The sequence below is a fragment of the Rattus norvegicus genome, chromosome X (genome assembly GCF_021556685.1).
Source record: "Rattus norvegicus strain SHRSP/BbbUtx chromosome X, alternate assembly SHRSP_T2T, whole genome shotgun sequence".
NCBI lineage: Eukaryota > Metazoa > Chordata > Mammalia > Rodentia > Muridae > Rattus > Rattus norvegicus.
In genome coordinates this window covers 34,168,837-34,189,250 of record NC_141554.1, presented here as the reverse complement: position 1 = coordinate 34,189,250, position 20,414 = coordinate 34,168,837, and the positions used below count along the sequence as shown (strand labels likewise).

Sequence of the window (20,414 nt, the reverse complement as noted above, 5' to 3'; positions counted from 1 at the left end):
GGTTGCTCTAATGTAACATGGCATAACTTTCAGCAAACTAAAAGGGAACACTTGCTTTAATTTTAGAGCTTTCAGTTGGTGCATATGCATATATGTGCCATTTTATGAATTAATCACCTTCGGGCTATCATGGCAACCTTAAAAGTTAGTTAGCTCTCAACTGTATATGTATGTAGGTCAAAGGACAACTTTGGATGTTGTTCTTCAAGAGCCATACTTTTTTTTTTCAATATTTAGCCAGCATTTCTCACTGGCCCGGAATTTTCCAAGGCTCGGTAAATTCTCAGGCTAGGCTGGCTGGCAGGCAGGCTTCCATGATCTGCCTATCTTTGGTTCCCTGTTACTGTAGTTGCTAGCATGTGCTTCTAGGTCTTACTTTTGGTTAATGTGGGCTCCGGGGAACAAACTCATGTCCTCATGTTCTTTATGGGATGAGATATTGTCCCAGCCCCAAAATCTGTTTTGGGAAAGGTCAATTTTCAAATAACATGTTTGAAGACTGCTATTGCATAAGGATTTACAACAGAAGCTGTTTTTTTTTCTTTTCTATTTGTATAGAATTTAGATATAAAAACTCAGGTTATATATTTGGGAGGATCTATCTACATTAATACAATTACCATAGCATAACATGTTAGTTTTATTTATTTATCTAAAAATGTATGAACCCTTAAGAACAATTGACTTGAGAGCTAACTAACTTTTAAGGCTGCCATGATAGCCTTAAGGTGATTAATTCATAAAATAGGATGTGCTGTAGAAACATGAGCCATTATTTTTAGTTTTTCTAAGAATTCTGGCCAGAAACATTTTTTTTCAATTTCTGTTTTGCCTTGCTGTGGTGGTTTGAACAAGAATGTCCCCCATAGGTTTACATATTTAAATATTTGGTCTATAGTCAGTGGAACTATTTGGGAAGGATTAGGAGGTGTGGCTGTGTTCAGGCAGGTGTGGAGCAGGGGGGTGTTGAAGGGTGGGCTTTGGAAACTTCAAAGCCCATGCCATTCTCAATTTTGGCTTCTGTTCCAACCAAATATCTGCCTGTCTGCTTGCCATCATGCTCTTCACCATAATATCATGAGCCCTTTGAAATTATAAGCAAGACCCCAATCAAATGCTTTAAAAACAAGTTGCCTTCATCATGGTGCTTCAACAACACAGGAATAGAACAGTAAAAATATACATTTAGCACATCCTGGATAGATCTTTTGACAAGGCAATTAGTCACTTAATTATTATATAATTAGCTAAGAATGATCATGGAGAGGGAGAGGTAGTGTGCAATATGAATTACATGTTTATGTATATGTGTATATATATATGTATGAGAGATTAATCATTATTTTTTAACTCTTAAATATATCACATAAATACATTCTCACAAGTGAATGAATAGTAGAGGTTCTAAGAGGGTCTAGTGTAGGCTTATAAAAAGTTCATTTATAATTAATATATACTTAAGAGGAAAACAATACATGTTTGCCAAGATTTTGGTTAATTTGAGATTTCTATCTCATTTACTAATTGGTATAAACAACTTTTTTTTCTGAACAGAGTGGACAGGACAAGTGTCAGCAAGCATATTATCATTATGGATTACAACAGTCTGGATTATTAGAGTTTACTCTTAATATATATACTAAAATTTGTAAAAAGCCCTCATGGGCCATTAATGACTCAGAGATGAATACAGATTATCACTACTAAATCGGTTTGCATCTTCATGCTTCATCTGGCCTATGGTGACTGTCCTCATTAGGATCCTGCTAAGTTAAATTGATTTTGGTTTTGTAAAGTGCTATGCATGGATTCTGCTTCCTCTTCTGTTCTCCAGGCAATTTCATTGCATCTTTGTATTAGTTTAAAATCAAAAAGGGCACACAGGAGACCTGTTGACTTCTAGTAGACAGATGTGTTATTTTAGACTCACCACACATTCTGCTATATAGTTATTTCTATGTAGAGTTTGAGGCAAAATAATGTTCATATCCTATTCTCTGAGGGGGATATATAAAGTGATAGTAACTTGATTTTAGTCTTCATCACCTACAGTATATAGCTATGTATCTCCCGCACTGCCTATTCTGTTAGGAGGTAGATAATCCACCACCTACATGAAAGTCAAGGCAGGAAAACACAAACATCATCAGTCTTTTTCCTTCAGTCCCCAGGCAAGCTCTCCAGACAGGTTGTCATATTTTGAGGCCAGTCCCCTGGTAGAAAAGAAGTCTTTCAAATGAGAAAACTCTCCATGCGTTTGATTTGAGCCAACATGCCTTAACCACAGCATAATCAGCTTTAGTGACTCCTTGTCTCCTTTCCCTAGGACAAGCACAGCTGTGTTTTGTCCCCCTTTCCAGAGGCAGTGGACTTCTTGTGGCGTTTAAACAGAAGCTGAATGGTTTTAAAGCACCATCCTGTTATCAAGACGAGAATGTAATTATAGAAAACAACGCATCCCTGCATTTCACTGTCTCCAGCTTTATACTAACAGGAACCTGGAGCTATTCATTTGCAGTTAACTAGCTAATAATTGTAGCACAAGGCCTTAGCTGAGGTGACCTAGCCTCTGAGAGATGCTCAGCAGGAGTATAGAGAAGATACAGGAACCCATCAGCTGAGGATCGCCCTCTTTGTTTCATTCAGTCATAGTTGCCTTGGTTTCCTGACCTCTTAGGGGAACAGAGGGTACTGTTGCCAATTAACGGGTGTATGTGTTCTAAGTTTACCATCAAGAAATCCCAGAACATGCTGCTCTCACTGTGTAGGTTGGAAAATGCAGTATGCATTTAAAATTATTTTTGATAAATAGGATGTATACCCTAAACAGGCTTAGACTTATCTTGAAAATGCAGGGCTATCTTCATGAACATTAATCACACTCTCCAGCTAAAAAATACTCTTGTCCCCAAACTATGTAGGTAGGGAGAACTATTGGGCTCTTTTCTGAGGATCCTTGTATACTAGAATGTAGTAGCATGCTCTGCTTCTTCTTTCTCTGATGTCAATACCGATCTCTAGGGATTATTGCCACTTGATACTAACATTCCTAATTTGCCACACGTACCTTTTTTTCTTTCTCCTTATATCTACATTCTTTTGCGTCAATTTGTGGTTTATTTGTATATGTGAATATAAAAGACATGTTTATAAACACTTAGTGTTTCTATTATTGTGTACCACACACTAAACAAATAGATTTCTTTTTGAGATTTTATTTTTATGTGCATGGGTGTTTTACCCACATGTATGTCAGTGTACCAAATGCATTCAGTGCCCACAGAAGCCAGAAGTGCTCATTCCTTCCCTTGGAACTGAATTTACATGTGGTTGTTAGCTGCCACATAGATGCTGGGATCAATTTTGGGTGTTTTGGAAGAGCATCCAATACTCTTAATGGTTAAGTTACCTCTCCAGCTCCAATAAATAGATTAATGTTTATTCCAAATGCATTTGAAAAATTTAGTAAGCACAGTAAGATAGATTTACAAAAATACAAGAATAGCTCCCAGATATTGAATCATGTAAACTTATCCACATGTTTATATCAATAGATTTGCTCTGGGGCAAATAATTCCAAATGCTTATCCCAGGAAGTTTTATTTTGGGGACAATTATATTCCAGAATAAAATAGACCATCTAGAGAATATATATTCTAATATATATGTATTTGTGTGTATATATATATGTTAGAATCTTACAAATTTGAAAATTATTAATTCCATTGTAATTGTTATCACAATGTCTTAGAGAAATTTAAGTACCGAAATGAATCAATAGACATTTGGAGAAGGGACAACTCATACAGTATGCCAACTGATCAACAAAAGAGACATAATGAGATTAGACATGTCATTTTAAATCAGTATGATAACAATAGATTCATGTAAGAATCACCAATTAATACTATTAATAAAAATTAGTGGGTGACAATTTGATGAAATATAAGATGATAAAAGTCACAAATGACTTGCCACTAATTTCTTATTCATTATAAAAGAAAAATTATTAATTTTTACAGGGACACAACCCACGTAAGTGTCAAAGTTAGTCTCTCAATTAGAAGGATAAATTGGCACCATGTGGCTCTTCATATGCTATACTGAAGAGGACAGTCACTTATATCATTCTTTGCAAATTCATAACTTCAACCTAATTGTGAGAACATACTAGGGAAACCCAAATGGAAGGATTTCTGTAAAATATCTGATTGGTACTTCTCAAAACTCAATGTCACAAAAGTGACAGAAGGGGGATAAGGAATGACACTGACTTAAGGACACTGAGAGCCTAAATGATATTTGGGGGCAATAGGCATCATTTTAAAGGTAGATAAAAGAAGAGATAAGGAGCACACATCGATGTCCCACTTCTTGATTTTTTTTAATTGGACAGAGTTTCTATAAGAAATTGTCCTTGTTATTGGAAAATACATACTATATTTAAAAGTAAAAAATAATACATGGTACAAGTAACTAGCTTTCATGTGTTGTAGAAAAAGAATATGTTTATGTATAAATTTCTGTGATGAAAAAGACAAGGATTATGTACCTTCATTAAATATCAGGTACATGGAAGAAAATATTAACAACGGGTAAATCTGGGTGGAGGATGAAGAGCACTATTCTTGCAACCTTTATGGGAGCAATGAATTATTTTTGAATCAAATATGAAAATGAAAAGGACACAATCTACTTATCTTATAATTCATCAAGCTTAGGGGAACATGGAAAGAAAAAGAAAAACGAAAACAAAAAACACCGAGGAGCTCAGTCATGTACCTCCATATTCCTATGGAACAATCAGAAAATTTTACCTACCTGAACATAGAGATACTCGAAAGCAACTGGATCTCTCCTTAACAGGTCAATGGGATCCTTGGGAACAAAACTGATTCGGAAAAGACACCTCATCTTATGGGAACTCGGCCTCTGTGTCACCTGGAAGAGCAAACACATCATTTCAAAATCCTTCAGTGCTGACTACAAAAGGGCAGAGGACCACAGAATCAAAATTCCCTTTCTATGTCAATAAAAGCTTCAAATTTGCCTTTGTGTGAGACTGGAGTTCCTAGGAGCAGACTCGGAGGTAAGGCTTTGTATGTACAGGGACTTGTTCTAGGAAAGTTTAAAGGGGAGGCTGGGAAAGGAAAGGGAAAGCAGTACAGGAGACAAGAGATGATAAGAGTTCGTACACATACAGCGACATGACATGGATTCATATCCTGTTCTGAGTCTGCAATGGCTGCATTGTGTGGGGTGATTCAAAGTAGGCCACTGCTTTCTTTCAGGCTGTTTAATGCATTTTCTTAAGTGTTAGATATATAAGATCAGGAAAAATTTTGAATGTTTATTCACCTAAATCACCATAAAGGTTCCCCATAGGCCCATGTAGTAGGCAAAGGTTTGAACAGAACTATAAGGAGAAAAAGAAAGTTGTGGAACGTTTCATTAGACTCAAGAACACATGGGCTGCACACCGCTTTTGTCATTTACTGCTGCAAGCTAAAGGTTATTTACTACATGTTAATTTACTCTGACTATTTGATGGACCAGGAGTTTGAAGAATTTTCAGGTATAGCCCATGACGGGCCAACTTCTTGCTCAACACACCCAGGTGAAGTGCCACTGACAAGTGTTCTAAGTTGTTAATCAGAGCTCTCTTAAGGCGAGGTTCAGGTCATATGGTGCAAACTGGCTTGTTGAGCCATTTTTAGTGACTCTCCAATTTGCTCCATGTCCATTTTCCACTCCTGTCCCAGCTTCTCTCATAATCTTTCATGGAATTTCCACATGTTCAAGCCTTTGGTTAAAGTTTTGCTTCTAGGGGAACGTAGACACACATTGAGCTCTCAGTTAAAGGGTTTTGAATAAAAGTGGCCGTTTCCTTATGACAGTGTCTAAAATGAGCCATCTATTTCTAAGATCTATTTTCCCATGTGGTATTTTGCAAGTGGCTCTAAAGGACACTATGTAGACTTAAACTTGATGAACATCATAGGTCAAGTTCAGATACAGAAATAGAAATCAAAACTCATGGCAGTTTTTCTAATTCATTGCATCCCATTGGATTCTGTCAAAAGAGTAAAGCGATTCAAGGATATGTGGAGTACTAGTTCTTGATTTTTTGTTTAATGAATTATTTTTATTTTTCCTTATGTGTGTGCATGTGAGCTCAGGTTCCTGTAGAGGCCAGAGGTGGTAGATCTCCTGGAGCTGGAGTCCCAGGCAGTTGTGAAACCACCTGATATGGGTTCTGCGAATTGAACTTAGTTCTCTAGAACAGCAGATCATGTTCTGAACTGCTGAGCCATCCTCCAGCTCCCAGACACTTGCTTTTAATTATGTATCAAATAAGAAGCACTTTAGCACGACAGTGCTTCCTCTCCTTCTGTTGCCCCAGTAGTAACTTGCTGCTTCAGTTGCAGATATCCCCTCTGTCCCCTCATGCTCTGTTTTTACGGCTATCTCTCAATGAACTTTCCTATGTAAGTAAACTTTGTGGATACTTAAAGACTCAACTGAAATGCTCAGCTTTTTCGAAGTTAAGCCAAGTGAAGGTGGTATGTTGAATACAGCAGAAAACAGTTGGCATGTCTCCCCCGAGAACAGATGGGGTGGAATCTTGGGAACCAGGAATTGGGACACATAGGTAGATCACATAGTCATAGTGTTCAGGACTAAGGTAGTGATTGCAAGTTTCCAAAAATAGCCGTGAGTATGTATCCAGAACCAAAGACAGCAAAGATGACTTTGACTTATTCTTCATACTCTCAGAAACAATTGTGTTTTTAATGACTTTGAAGAGACTAGAGACCAAAACAAGCAAAGAAGCCATTGCACTAACAGAAAATGTCACGCTGTAGAGCTACATTCCAGTATTTGCCTGGCCTTCCAATGACAAATCTTAGAGATCAACTGAAAATCTATGGCAGACTGGCTGGGGGTGGGGGGGAATCTCCCTGAGGCATCAAATGCATTCATTATGAAGGTGGTGCTTCTGCAAGAGAGGACATAGGGTATAAAGCAGCTACAGGGAGAGGACTGGAGGAAGGGCATCCTGAGACACCACAGACTCAGTTTTCTATAGTAGCAGCATTCTTGGGGTGTACATCACAGACCTGAGTGAGTGTCTCCTGTTCATGAAGTAAGAGCAGCTTGGTGCCGGCCCCTTCAGTTCTCTGCTCCAGCATGAGAGAGAAGTGCTCAATGCCTTTGATAGACAGCTTCTCTTGCAGAGTTAAGATGACATCCTTACAGAACAAACAGGGACATGAAGAGATCAAAATCAACACTGTCCACTTTATCTTTTAGAGTCTACCATGTCCAGAAAGTGATACGTTTATTTAAGCTTTACATCCTGAAATAGAAGAGAAGCTTATTGATCATATAAAGTTCCTTTTTATTTCTCTTAAATTTATATAGATGATTTGACTGCATATGCACTGTGCAGAATTTGTATGCCTGATGCTCAAGGAGGCTAGACGTAAGGCATCAGATCCCTTGGAACTGGAGTTACAGCAGCCACCATGTAGGTGCTGGGAATCAAAGCCAAGTCCTCTAGAAGAGCAGCCACTGTCCTTAACCACTGAGCAATCTCTGCAGTCCCCATGTAATGTTCTAAATTGGAAAGGATTTTTTTTCTTAATGGATAAAGCGTTAGTTTCATTCTCTTCTTCTCTAAATGAGGAAACAATGAAACCAGCTCTGAAAGTGCTCTAGCCCAGGGACCAGTAAAGTATGCCTTGCATACCAAATCTAGTCCACCACCCATTTTTGTAAATAAAGTTTTATTGAGACAGAGTTAATCCATCTCTGTCCATGGTTGATTTAATATCCGAATACTGCGGAAACAGAGTTGTGCAGTGGCTGGTGTGGCCTGCAATATCTACCATCTTACTCCTGCCCCCAATAGTATGCTGGACCCAGCATATTCTGCAAGAGATTGGAAGCTTTGAAGCTCCCAGGAAAGTCTTGTTTCTAATCCCAGCTCTCATGCTTATAAACTTCACAGTGCTGGGTAGTTATTTAACCTATAAGTATCTCAGTTTCCCTACCTGTAAACTGGAAGTGATAATTATGCCTGCCTTGGAATGGATATAGGAATCAAATGTGTTCATACGCACAAAGCATTTATTATAATGCCATTTACTCAGAGAACACCACCGTAACAGTGCATATTCATTTTACATCCCTGGGAAAATTAAAATGAGCAAGCTATGCCTGTAATCTTTTATAGGATTAAGCATTTATAGTCAGAAAGTATTGACTATACAAATAAAGGCTGTTCTGCATTGCACAGCTAATCTCCTCAGCCTTTATTCTTCTTCGTAGATTTGAAACTAGCAAATGACCTCTCTTCAAGATAATTTTTGTCACGTGTCTAAATTCTGTAGAGCAGAGCTTCTCAATGGGAAGAAATGGACATTTGGACATTTTTGGAGATATCCTTTGGTTGGCACAGCAGGGTTGGGGATGTCATTAGTGAGTCGAGTAGGGATACTGTTAAGTACCTTAACAATGCACAGGGCAGTCACAAAAAAGAACTATGTATTCTAACACCTCAATAGTTGCAAAGGTAGAAAAATATTCTCATACGTGAAGTGGGTTTTCCACGTTATTTGAGTCTGCTTGATTGCCCCTTTAGCCCCATTAAAACAAAATCCACAATAGCCAACCACACCCACCCCCGGAGAATAATTGTTCAACAAAAATTCCTTGATTTTAGTGAATGTCACCTAAAAGGTTCCCTGCTTTATAACTTAATTTTTATTTTTATTTTTTGCACAAAATCCAGGAAAGAGAAACACAAGCCAAATTTTGTGTGTCTACATGAACTCTATGTGACATTTTTGTAAACCAGTAGCAGGGACAGTAGAAATGATTCTGATACCTACTCCCTATCATAAGTCTGTAATGAGAATGCTGGCAACTTGTATTCAGGAGGTGTCACCTTCCTTTCATCACAGCATGATTTCTGTTATGTCCAACAACCAGTGTCTGCTGTGCTAATAAGGCTGTTAGGTGCATGATGAGAGAACTTGAATTTGATGTGAACTCTTTGCACAGCTCCTGGTTTTCTCATTGTCAACTGTACTCCACTAGGAAATCAAACTCAGTTTAATGTGAGTTCCTATAATAAAGAGGCCTGGAGGAATGAACAACAGACCCTTTCTTCAGTTTAGATTGATTTCTGGTAAGATATGTACTCAAGTCTCAACACATCCTTAAGTGAGGTAGGAGGTGTAACAGCAAGGAGCTGAGAAGCAGGGAACACAGAATAAGTCCGTAAGGGCAGAGAGATTTGCAGCAATGTACTTGTGTACATGGGTTTCAGGGTCTGCAAAAACAATGGTCCAGATGGTCATCCCCATTTGCTCACCAAATCTGTGTGCAGGAATGGATTAGCCTTGCCTAAAGAAAGATGTGAGTCTATCATCTCACTCTTAGGAAAGAACCTTAGGTCTTCATAGGCCTGTCTGGCAGGAGTCATTATGCTTTATCTAGAGCCCTGGACCATAGCACATAGTTTATGCTAAGGCTAGCACACAAATAGACTTGGACCTTGAAATATCAACTTGACAACTAGAGAGATAAGGCACCAAAGCCAGCCATGTCTATGTGGTGACCAATCTCCAATAAAAACTCTGGACACTAAGACAAAGGGGGAGTTTTCTTAGTAATACACTGTGCATACAACTACATCATTTCCAGAAGAATAAAACACTGCCTGTAGGTGTCCATGAAGAGGTGACACTGGAAGATATGTATATGAGTTCTCCTAGACCATGCCTATGGGCTGACTTTCTTTGTTGAACCCAGCATTTCACTCTCTTCTGAAAGGAAGTAGAGTGTGAGAGGACAAATGGTTGCGTGCTGGGTGTTCCTCAAGAAGGTCATTTACCTACAGGGTGGTCTCAAGGAACTCTCAATGACCCATTCCTGTGTTTGTTTCCTAAATGCAACAAAAGAATCCTATAATTCTTACAGACATCAGGTGGCCCCCCAAAGCCTAAAATAATTGCTGTCTTGCTCTTTCCAGAAAGAATTTGCAGAGCCCACCCCACCCTGTTAGTTGATCAATTGTTAGATATTCTCTCATCATACATTTGTATTGAATAGGAAGAAAAAAAGAAAACGATTTTCTCAGTCATCACCATTTCAAAGTAGCAGTCTTATATGAAGGGAACTAGTATTTCATCTGGGGCAATTAAGGATGACTTAGTGCTCCTACACCCATCTACTAATATTGTGCCTTCTACTGCCAACTGAATCACCGTGTATTTAAGGCAATTTAAACCCAGCTGCTTGCTGGTATTATGACAGTAAGATGCACAGCAAGTGGGCTTTGTAGAACCATTTGCACAGGTGAGGTCTACTCCGAGTCCTTTCAAACACACAGAATTAATGGTTGACTATTGATAGACATTTTAAACACAGACTTGATATTCTTGCTAGATTATGGTACAGATCATCACTAGGTACATTTTTACCTCCATAAAATCTTTCTGACTGTGCCATTTGAAGAAAGCCTATTTTAGGCTGTTGAGACATTAGGGAGCAATCAATTTCTGAACATACTTTTGTACAATAAAAAAAGAGAATATGTACTTTTCTTTTCCAAGAAAGAAGCATGGGGGGTTCCATATGCTTTGCTACCAAACCTATTATGTAAAACTCACCCATGGATCAGAAATCCTGAGACTGCATGGTGGCACTTACTTTAATCCCCTCCTGAGAAGCACACCTCAGTTCTGCTTGTTATATAGCAATCTTGAGCAATTGGTTACAGCAACCGAAAATAAATGTTATCTTTACATTACTCTACCCCTTGTTTTTGCTGGACACAAAAGTGGCAGATATTCAATTAACTGTTAACATCCTAATCTTCTCGGAGGCTGACATTGCTGGGAAATTCTGTTGGCTTTGGGCGGGGTGCCAAACTTTCTTGGTGACAGTCATGGTATTTTAAGTAATCTGCAGTTGCAAGAAAATGGCTAGCCCTGGTGTCTCTCCATAGATAGCATGTCATGTTGTTTGTAGCACCCATAGGGACAAAAAGAACAGAGCACTTCTTAGTTTGTCCATTCTGACTAGGTTTGATTTTCTGTAATGAGCACAGGCATAGAGGCTCCAGTGTCATCTTACCTTAATGGAAGTGCTGCAGTCAAAGCGAAAGGATTTGGTCTGTCCATTTTCCAAGTAGACTTTCAAAACATTTGGCATAAAAAGAAGTGAATTGTCTTTAACAGTTTCCTGTTTAACAACACAAAAGATAAATAGTAGCTGTGAAGGTCAGTCAAATTAGAATCCCACTCCTGGCAGTAGCCACTTGTGTGTATTGTTTCTTCTTATCACAATATAATAAAGAATAAAGCAACAAAAGTTCAAAGGTCAACCAGGTATTCCGTTAGGGGTATATGAACTAAGGTATTCATACCAATATTGTTTTCCAGCTACTAGTGCACAAGACATTTTGCTCATCAGAAAAATCAGAAGCTTTTTTTTTTTTTAAAAAAGCAAGATTCCCCAGTGGAAAACATTATTACAGACATAATTCCTTTGTAGCCAAGCATCTGTGTTTGGATCCACAAGCTTTGACTTTTTCAGATCAGGATTAAATGAACAAAATGAGGACCATAAATGATGCTGTGTGACAGGAGACTGCTGGTCCCTGGTGGTGGTCATGCAAATGAGTCACAAGTATTAAGAAGCTCAGGGGTAAAGTTATGTTTTTGAAATTCTTTGTAACCCATTTAGGAATGTTTCTCAACTCAAAAGGAAAATATAAGAGTCACACTAGTGTGCTAAAAGAGAAAAAAAGATACGACTGAAGCTCTTAGCTTAGTGGTAGAGCAATTGCCTCATGTCCTAGTTAGCTTTTTGTTATTGTTTGTTGTTCAAAACAAAATAAAACAAAATAAAACACCAAAACACCATGTAGAAAAGAACCTGGAGAGACAAGGGTTTATTTTAGCTTACAGGTTACAGTCCATCATTAGAGGAAGCTAGGGCAGGAACTCAAGACAGGACCGGGAAGCAGGGACCAAAGCAGAGAACACAGAGGAATGCTCCTTACTAGTTTTTCCCAGGCTAACATTCAGCTTCTATTCCTATGTATGCAGGACTACCTGCCCATACATGGCAGTGTTCAGGATGCTCTGGGCCCTCCTCCATCAATTAGCAATCACGAGAATCCCAGAGACATGCTGACAGGCCAATCTGACGGAAGCAACCCTTCAAATGCATTTTCCTCATCCCGGGTGTCTCTAGTTTGACAAAAGCCTATCGAGAAACCCGGCACGTGGGTGGGTTCTGCATCGCATTCCCAGTGCCACACACACAAAAAAGACAAGTGCTAAGTCTAGGCTATAATGTACAGCTCATAACATCACAATCTAGAAATAACCCCAACAGTGATGCCATTTTGAAATATGGCTAAGACTGAACCTGAGAAATATATTCCTGAGGATGTTTTCTTTAATTGGCTACCAGGAGAGGTGATGAAGGAGAAGTTGACACACCCACGTAAGATCCATCGGTCCTTGGAGTGAACTCTGTCATGTCCACGTATTTGGTGCTACAGAGTCATGAGGATTGTTGGGAACTTAGAAATAGCAAAGCCACGTGTCCTTTGGCTTGAAGATGGAGGAACTGAAGATCACATACATGGATACTTATAAGTGTTTTACAGTCTGAGCAAACTCAACACTTACAAATCTCTAACTGGTCCCCTGACTTTCACTGCCCCTTTCTTTTTCTGAATTTCTTCTCATTTCTACTGCCATACCATTTCCCTGTGACCTCCTTGCTGCCTGACTCACTGAGTAAGCTTGGCTTTAAGTTCAGAAAACAAGGCTTCCTGTGACTGAGAAGAGTAGGTTCAAAAAACTGAAATCACATGGGCTGCAGGGTAGATGAACATCTGAAGGTCCTATCTTGATAGCATCTTGGCAAGGCAGTGGAGACTGCAGAAGACCTCTGGCCTTGCAGCAGTGTCCTCATAGGACAGCTGCCTCATATGAGCTCTGTTATAAACAGGGTCGAAATGACATTATCCCTACAGCTTCTAGACTATTATTCTCTCTTTAGATGTCCAGTCATCAGGCTGAGAAACCCTGGAGTGGAAAGGTAATTTTCTGATGAATTTTTGATGTGATGTACTTGTCCTTTTTTCAATGTTTGGAATCCTCCACTCCTCTACAGGGGGACAGGATTCTGAATTGGTGACATCTGTAGATCTATTTCAGTGAGCGGAGTGTATCAAGTTCATGGGGAAGTCCAAAATTCCCACAGGCTAACTGGGACAACCTCAGACCTTTCTCACAAGTGCCCCAACGGTTTGTCAGATCGACCTGCCATGATACTTAATCTTGATTGTCAACTAGTTTTGCTTGAGAGCCTCTAGGCGTACTGTGAGGACATTTTCAAAGATGATTGGCAGAGGGGAGAAGACCTGTCCTGAATATAAGCGGTGTCATCAAATAGCTTAAGAGTTTAGATGGAATAACAGAGAGAAAGTATCAGGTCCCCTTTACAGATTCTTCTTTTCTCGCTCCATATTTTCTATTGCTCTCTTTCTTTCCTTTCCCTATCCATCTCTATCTCAATTTCTATCTTTTTCCTGGATGTTGTGAGCTGAGCAGTCTCTGCTTGTAAGAATTCTCGCTGCCATTATATTGTGCCTTACCACAGGCCAAAGATGAAGACCCAAGGAACAGGAACTGAACACGCTGCTACTGCAAAGATCATTTCTCCTTGAAGATATATATATATATAGGCTTGGTATTTTATCACAACTCAAGGACAATTATCACACATTTTCATTTTCTGGTGTCCAAGTTGGACAGCCCTAAGTTGGGTTAGTGATAAGAAGACTCATAAGTTCCTTGCCCAGGATATGCATGTCCACAGCTTTCAATCCACATCCAGGGCTAACTTCAGAAAAGAGTTCGTGATCCATAGCAAACAGATCACAGATGAAGATGTATCCTTATAGAGTCATTAAAAACAAACAAACAAGAAAAACAAACACCGATCAGAACCAATAACCTTCAACAACAAAAATCTGGTATCTCCAAGGTCTTCAAAGCTATTAGCACTCTAGGTAACGGTTTCCTAAAACCTAAACCAAAACCAAAAATGAGAGAGTACCCACATTTCTATCTTCTTTGGAACATGTTGAAAATGAAATATCCTCTTGGTTTTTGCATTATCTATGCTGAAGACCTTTTTGTAGGTACTTGCGGGTTCTTAGTTCCTGCTTTATATATGAAATCTGTACTTTTAACTACTTTGATATTCACACACACACACACAGACACACACACACACAACACACACACACACACACAAGGGAAACATAATTCTTTTCACAAATATATAAAAGGTTATTCTGAGGAAGCATACTTAATTGGCAACTGGCACAAGAAGTAGAAATTTCAAAGGAAGCTCATTTTTACCAAATATAACTGAGGCAATGCTAGTGCTCCTAGATCAAAGCAGTGAGTGTCATGCAGTAAGTGACATAGGAGTCACTCGGTTAGATCCTATTCTTGTTGTTTAGAACTAAGAGGCAAGGAGGTGGTAGGGCAAGTCCCTTTCAGTCTTGAGACTTGACACCCTCGTGAAAGACAAGAAGCATGTCCAGAATGAACATTCTAGTAGCATTATTGGCTTGCCTTGAACAAAAAGCCCCTGGCTCAATGACTCTCTGCATAACAACACAGATAAGTTGAAAACTCACCGACACCTGACCATTGATGATGACCTCTTCGGAAAAGCGTACTTTGACTGGATTGGACTTCAATCTTGCCTTTTTAGCAGCACTAATAAATGCTGATTTGGGAGACTAGAGGAAACAGAAAGATTTTTATTGAATTACTGGCATTCTAACACCAACCTTGTGACAGTTATTTTTCATCTTTATCCTCAAAGGTATGCAACATTGTTTCTAAAAAGTAAAATATTCAGTGCATGCCCAATTCAAGGACAAAATACAAATTATGGATGTGAATGAAACTCTGTCATGACTGTAAATTAATAACCTTGATTTAGTGACCAGACCAGAAGCATAGCATGCTCCATGTTCTTCCTATTCACAATTTCAAACATCTTAAGTCTTGCCTTGAATGCAGAGCTCTGAACGCAATGCAGAAGTAGGCAGATTTTTTTTTCTGAATGTCTCTATAAGCTGGCCTTCACCCTTGTGCTGGCAATCTGTGATCTTGGATCTTAGTGTGCAGAGTGGGGAGGAGACTTTGACTCCCAATTTAGAGTTGAATTCCAGACTTCATGGTCTTCCTTATCTTACATGTGCATTGTATTTGGGGATTCTTCCCTGTTTCTGTGGGAATTAAGGGACTAATGTTGCAGCTGTCCCACAGAAATTATATGTGCAATAGAAGCATCTGCTTAGAAAGGTGCTGGGAAGAAAGAGATCCCTCCTGCATGCTCTTGGTCACTTCAATTCGTCTGAAAATCATCCTGGTGTAATTTTTCAGTGAAACTTAAAGGAAAGAGACCTCTGTCCCATCTATTGACTGCATCACTGATTAGAAAATGAAAGAAACCTTCATGCTCCATTGGATTTAACAGGTAATCAGATAGTCACTTGTTTGTGAACTACAGTGGTCAAATATTGTCAGTGGCCTGGGGTGGAGACTTATTTGCATGCACTTTATTCTGCAGGCTTTGAAGCTTTTGCACCATACATTCTAGTAACTGATTCTTGAATCTACATAAAAGCGTAACCTGATATATATATTATATTAATCTCATGGCCAGAAAGCTAGTGATCATGACCCATACTTCTCTTTTTAAAGTTAAGTAATGAGAAAATTTAAAGTATTCCCAACCTTACCAAATACACATATTCTGGAAATCAATTAAGTTATTTAAAATGATGGAGTAGACATGTAAAATATGGTATGTCCATAAAATAGAATCTTGTTCAGTTATAAAAATGAAGTACTGATCAGTGCTATAATCTTGAAAATGTGGTACTTAAAGAATCGGACAGAATCAGAGCAAATATTATATAATTATGCTTAAGTGAAATAGTGAGAAGAATAAATTCAGAAACAGAAAGTTTGGAGCAGTGGCAGAAGAAAAAGGAGGAAGGAACGTTTAATAGATATAGAATTTCCTTTAGGAGTGATAGACATTTTTGCGATGAGAAAACAGTGATGCTTAATACAACTTGGATGCATTTAATACTGCTGAATTGTATAGTTGAAAACGGCATACTGTACGCAATACATGAATATTTTATTACAATACACAATCATTGTTAAGAATATGCAATGGCAAATATGTATGTTTGAGGGTAGATATTTTGCATTGATACTGTCAGAGTATTATTTTTGCTTATTCATTTTTGAAATAGGGCTTTGCTATAAATTTCCAGGACCTGAACTTTGAAATATAACTCAGGCTTCCCTCAGCCTGCAATCCTTCTGGACTCCCCTTCCTCGCACTGGAATGAAGGTTTGCAGCACCATACTAGATAATGCTGTTTCTAAAGTTGTACCCCTCTTTCCACCTTTGGGACCTTGAGCAGCATCTTAGAAGGCTTGAGAAATGGATGATTTTTGTTCTGAAACTTCGTATGTGAACAACAAGCTGACGTGAGGAGAATGGCTGACCTCTTAGTAAAGAAAACCAAACTCCGAAGGGACTCTGAATGAGTGCGAGTGTTCAGCAAGCTCTCGGAGAGTTTTAGGAGTCACGCTGGCAGTGCTGCAGCGATGTGTCTGTGTAATTCTAGGCCACGTTTAGTGATGATTAACGAGCAAATCGTACGGTGGTGAGTTGATTTGCTTTTGAGATGCCATTTTTTAGATGAAGGCGAAACATTATTCTTCCTTAATGATTCTGAGCAGCAGTATTTACACTGGCACAATGAGTTTAGCACAACTAGAGTGGCTGCAATAAAGACACCGAAAGAGACATGACTTACAGGTTGAGATGCCTCAACACAATAAAGCATGACTCCTCCAGCATTCTTCGGCAATAAAATGTTCGACTCAGTCAAGGCACCATATATACAACTTTGAGTTCTGTGAATCCTGGCTTTTCGACTTAGTAACTTACTATATCTTTCTAGAATAATCTACACAATTCCTTGCCTCAGTTAAAAGGTATACTTATCAGAACTGACTCCTGAGATGTGTATCACTTGATAGAATTTTAGAAATAGAGTGACATCACTCAGTCTCTTTGAAAACATAGCATGATTTGTCCATGTTATGTTTTTTTATATGACATTTCCTTATAGGCTCATGTCTTGAACACTTGGCCCTAACCTAGTGGTGCTGTTTGAGGAGGTGATAGAAACTTAGGTCGAGGAGATATGTCACTGCTATGATGCTTAATATGGCTTGTTAATTTGACAGGCTCGGGAGATACCTAGGAGACACACTTTTGAGCCTGTGTCTGAATGTTTACCTAGATTAGGTTCACTGAAGTGTGAAGACCCACCTGACTTATGGGCAATATCATACCATGAACTGTGGTCCTGAACTGAATAAAAAGAGACAGGTGAAAGTGAGGTGAGCCTGCATCTCTCTCTGCATCCTGTCTGTGACCACAGTGAGACAACTTGTCTCGATGCTATGATGTATCTTTAAACTGTGAGTTGAGATGGACCCTTCTTCCTTTAAGCTGCTTTTACCTCAGCAACAAGAAAACACTGGGGATGTGTCTTTGAAGGTTTGGTCTGCTTTCCAGGCTCTTCTCTCTATTTACTCCCTGTTTGCCATGAGGTAAACAGTTCCTGTGTCTGTCCCTACTACCACTGCTGTGATACTTTGTCCAACCATGTGCCCAGAGTCAATGGAGCTGAGGCCTGCACAAAGAAAGCTCTGTAACTGAGAGACAAAGCAAACCTTTTGTCCTTTAAGTTGTCTCAAGGGGATTTTCCTCACAGCTTGTTCTTCTTCTCCACCCCCAACCAGGTAACTCAAAGCCCATCCACCTCTAATCTCTCCTGTAATTAGATGTAGCCATTTTTATTTAACCACTAGTTTTAAACCAAAGATCAAGGTTTGCACAAAAAAGCTTGTAAATATGAGAATTCACTCTAGGGCTAGAATTTCAGGTGCAGAATTTAACATTACAGTACATAGCAACAGACCAAACCTCAACAAACAACTATCTCTAAACTTTCGTTCCAGGAGATCTGGTGCCCTCTTCTAGACTCCGTGAGCACTTCATACATGCACACGGTGTGCAGACCTATTCACAGGCAAAGCATCCATACACATAAAATAAATTGAAATGCCTCAAAAATTGAAACTGCTGTTTTGATGCAGAAAAAAAAAGCCATAAAAAGTCTCCAAGAAGGTTATCTAATAATTGGCAATAGAGTGGCTTGCTTACTCTGGTGACTAGGGTTTCAGATGGATGGGATAGTACAAAGCAATTATGAACTCATATTTCTCTCTGTTAGTCAAAACATATATACTATGCACTGCTCAGAATCCTGGTGAATTAGCTGTCACCAACCATAGGTACTGATCAGAGGCCTTTCATACCAGGTGCCAGAAATGACAAGCAATTAACACGTAGAATAGTGAGATTCTCCTGGTGTTGATTTCAATGCTTTCTCACCCCTAATCAATTAATGCAGTATTTTCCAAATTTGCTATGGATAAGATGGCTACAGTGTAGTGAAGTATTTGGAGGCTTTTAGAAATGATAAGAACAGTATCTGACAAACCAAACCAAACCAAACAAAGCAAAACAAACAAACAAAAGACCCTACAGAAATAAAAGGTTGGAGAGATGGTTTAATGGTTAAGATTCCTTGCACCTCTGCAGAGGACCCTATTTCCATTCTCAGTGCTCACATCTGGCACTTTACAAACACTTTTTAGTCCAGTTCCAGGGGATCTGCTGCCCTCTTTTGGCCTTGACCACACAAGCAGGCTCATACACATACACTTAAGTAAAAAACAAAAATATAAAAACTTATAAAAACACAAGGAAGATTGATTTCTGAGACTTCATAATATGGCCTTGTGCTGCCAGCGCTTGTAACCTTGTCATAGCCTAGAGCTGCGAAGTGACTTGATTTGGAATTTCCACAAAGCAGATGCTAAGACAAGGCTTAATGAGTTGGCAGCTAATCTGGGAGGTGCTTCCAAGGGATGCAGGCAGGTATGCAGAGAAAGGAGACAGAAAGAGGGAACAAGCTAATAAAGTTTTCCTTATTAAGGAAGGCACCACTATAGGCAACTGGAACTTATTCCTACTGAGAATTTCTGGGAAGCAAGGCTGACCATATGCCCCAGAGTTACAATGTTCAGAGGACAGAGGGAGGTGGCATATTTATCTGCCATCTCATGCAATCACTAACTGAATGACTACTGGCATAAACTGAAACCTTTTGTTTTCCTGGATGTCGGCATTCCAACATCAGGCTGTGTGCACCCAGTCTCAACGACTAGGTACACAATCGTGGTGAGGTGCTCCTACCACAACATCTTATTCACATCCAGCCCGACCTTTACTTATTGGAGTTTAAAAATATGAATTACACATTTTCTTTCTCTTCTTCCTCCTAACTCCTTATTCTTTGACACGGTCTCGCTAAATATTGCCTAGACTGGCCTTGAACTATTGGTTTTCCTATGTTCGCCTCCGGAGTCCCAGCATCATACATAGGCATATTCCATCACACCCAGATCTCTTTGAAACTTTTCATGTGTGTTCTACTCTCACCATCAATAAATGTACTTATCGGTTGGCCCCTCTTCTTTCTGTTTCCTCACCTACTAGGTTGAACCCACTCCCTTTCAAGCAACCCACTTCTGGACTCAACAGGGACTTGATCTCCTTAGGACCTGCAATTGTAAGAATGTTGTTTTCCTGTTCCTTTCTTGTGGTTGGTACTTGACTGACCATCATAATGAAGAACACAAACCCTGCCCTCCAGGAGTGATACCTCAGCACACACAGTTGCGTTAATGAGGATTATCCAGAAAGGTCCCCTAGTAAAGATTCCTTGGTGAACCAGTTTGGAAGTTTGACTAGCAGGGGACATGGCAGGGGACTTGGCTTGTGCTGTGAACCATAGGCTAGCTCAGGAAACTGTAGTGGCAGAGTTTCCAGGAGGAAGGCATAGCTTCTCTTGGGTGTATGGGACCCTTGGGTGTATGTTTTGTTGGCCCTTAGCATGAAATAGCTAGGCAAGCATCGTAAGAATTTTTGGCTTGCCGGTTATTAAAGAAATGGAAGTGCTGTAATAATGTGAAATTTATAGATTTTTCTCAGACAGAAGCCGAATCCATAGTTGTTCTCTTGTTGGACTGGATAATTTGTACATTTTAGACTCTGTCTTGTTTGTAAAAAGGATGGATTAAACCCTGTTTTTGTTGTTGTTTATTTGTTTTGAGACAGGGTCTCACTTT

At 39.3% G+C, this 20,414-nt stretch overlaps 1 protein-coding gene across 8 annotated transcripts in view; it reads right to left on the bottom strand.

Moving 5' to 3' along the window:
• Frmpd4 (FERM and PDZ domain containing 4) overlaps window positions 1-20,414 on the bottom strand; it is a 642,821-nt gene that overhangs the window by 29,111 nt on the left and 593,296 nt on the right. For all 8 annotated transcript variants that reach the window (NM_001434013.1, NM_001434010.1, NM_001434011.1 and 5 more), the window contains 4 exon segments: window positions 4,822-4,941; window positions 7,122-7,253; window positions 11,149-11,256; window positions 14,747-14,851. In NM_001434013.1, coding sequence (NP_001420942.1) covers window positions 4,822-4,941; window positions 7,122-7,253; window positions 11,149-11,256; window positions 14,747-14,851 — 465 coding nt within the window.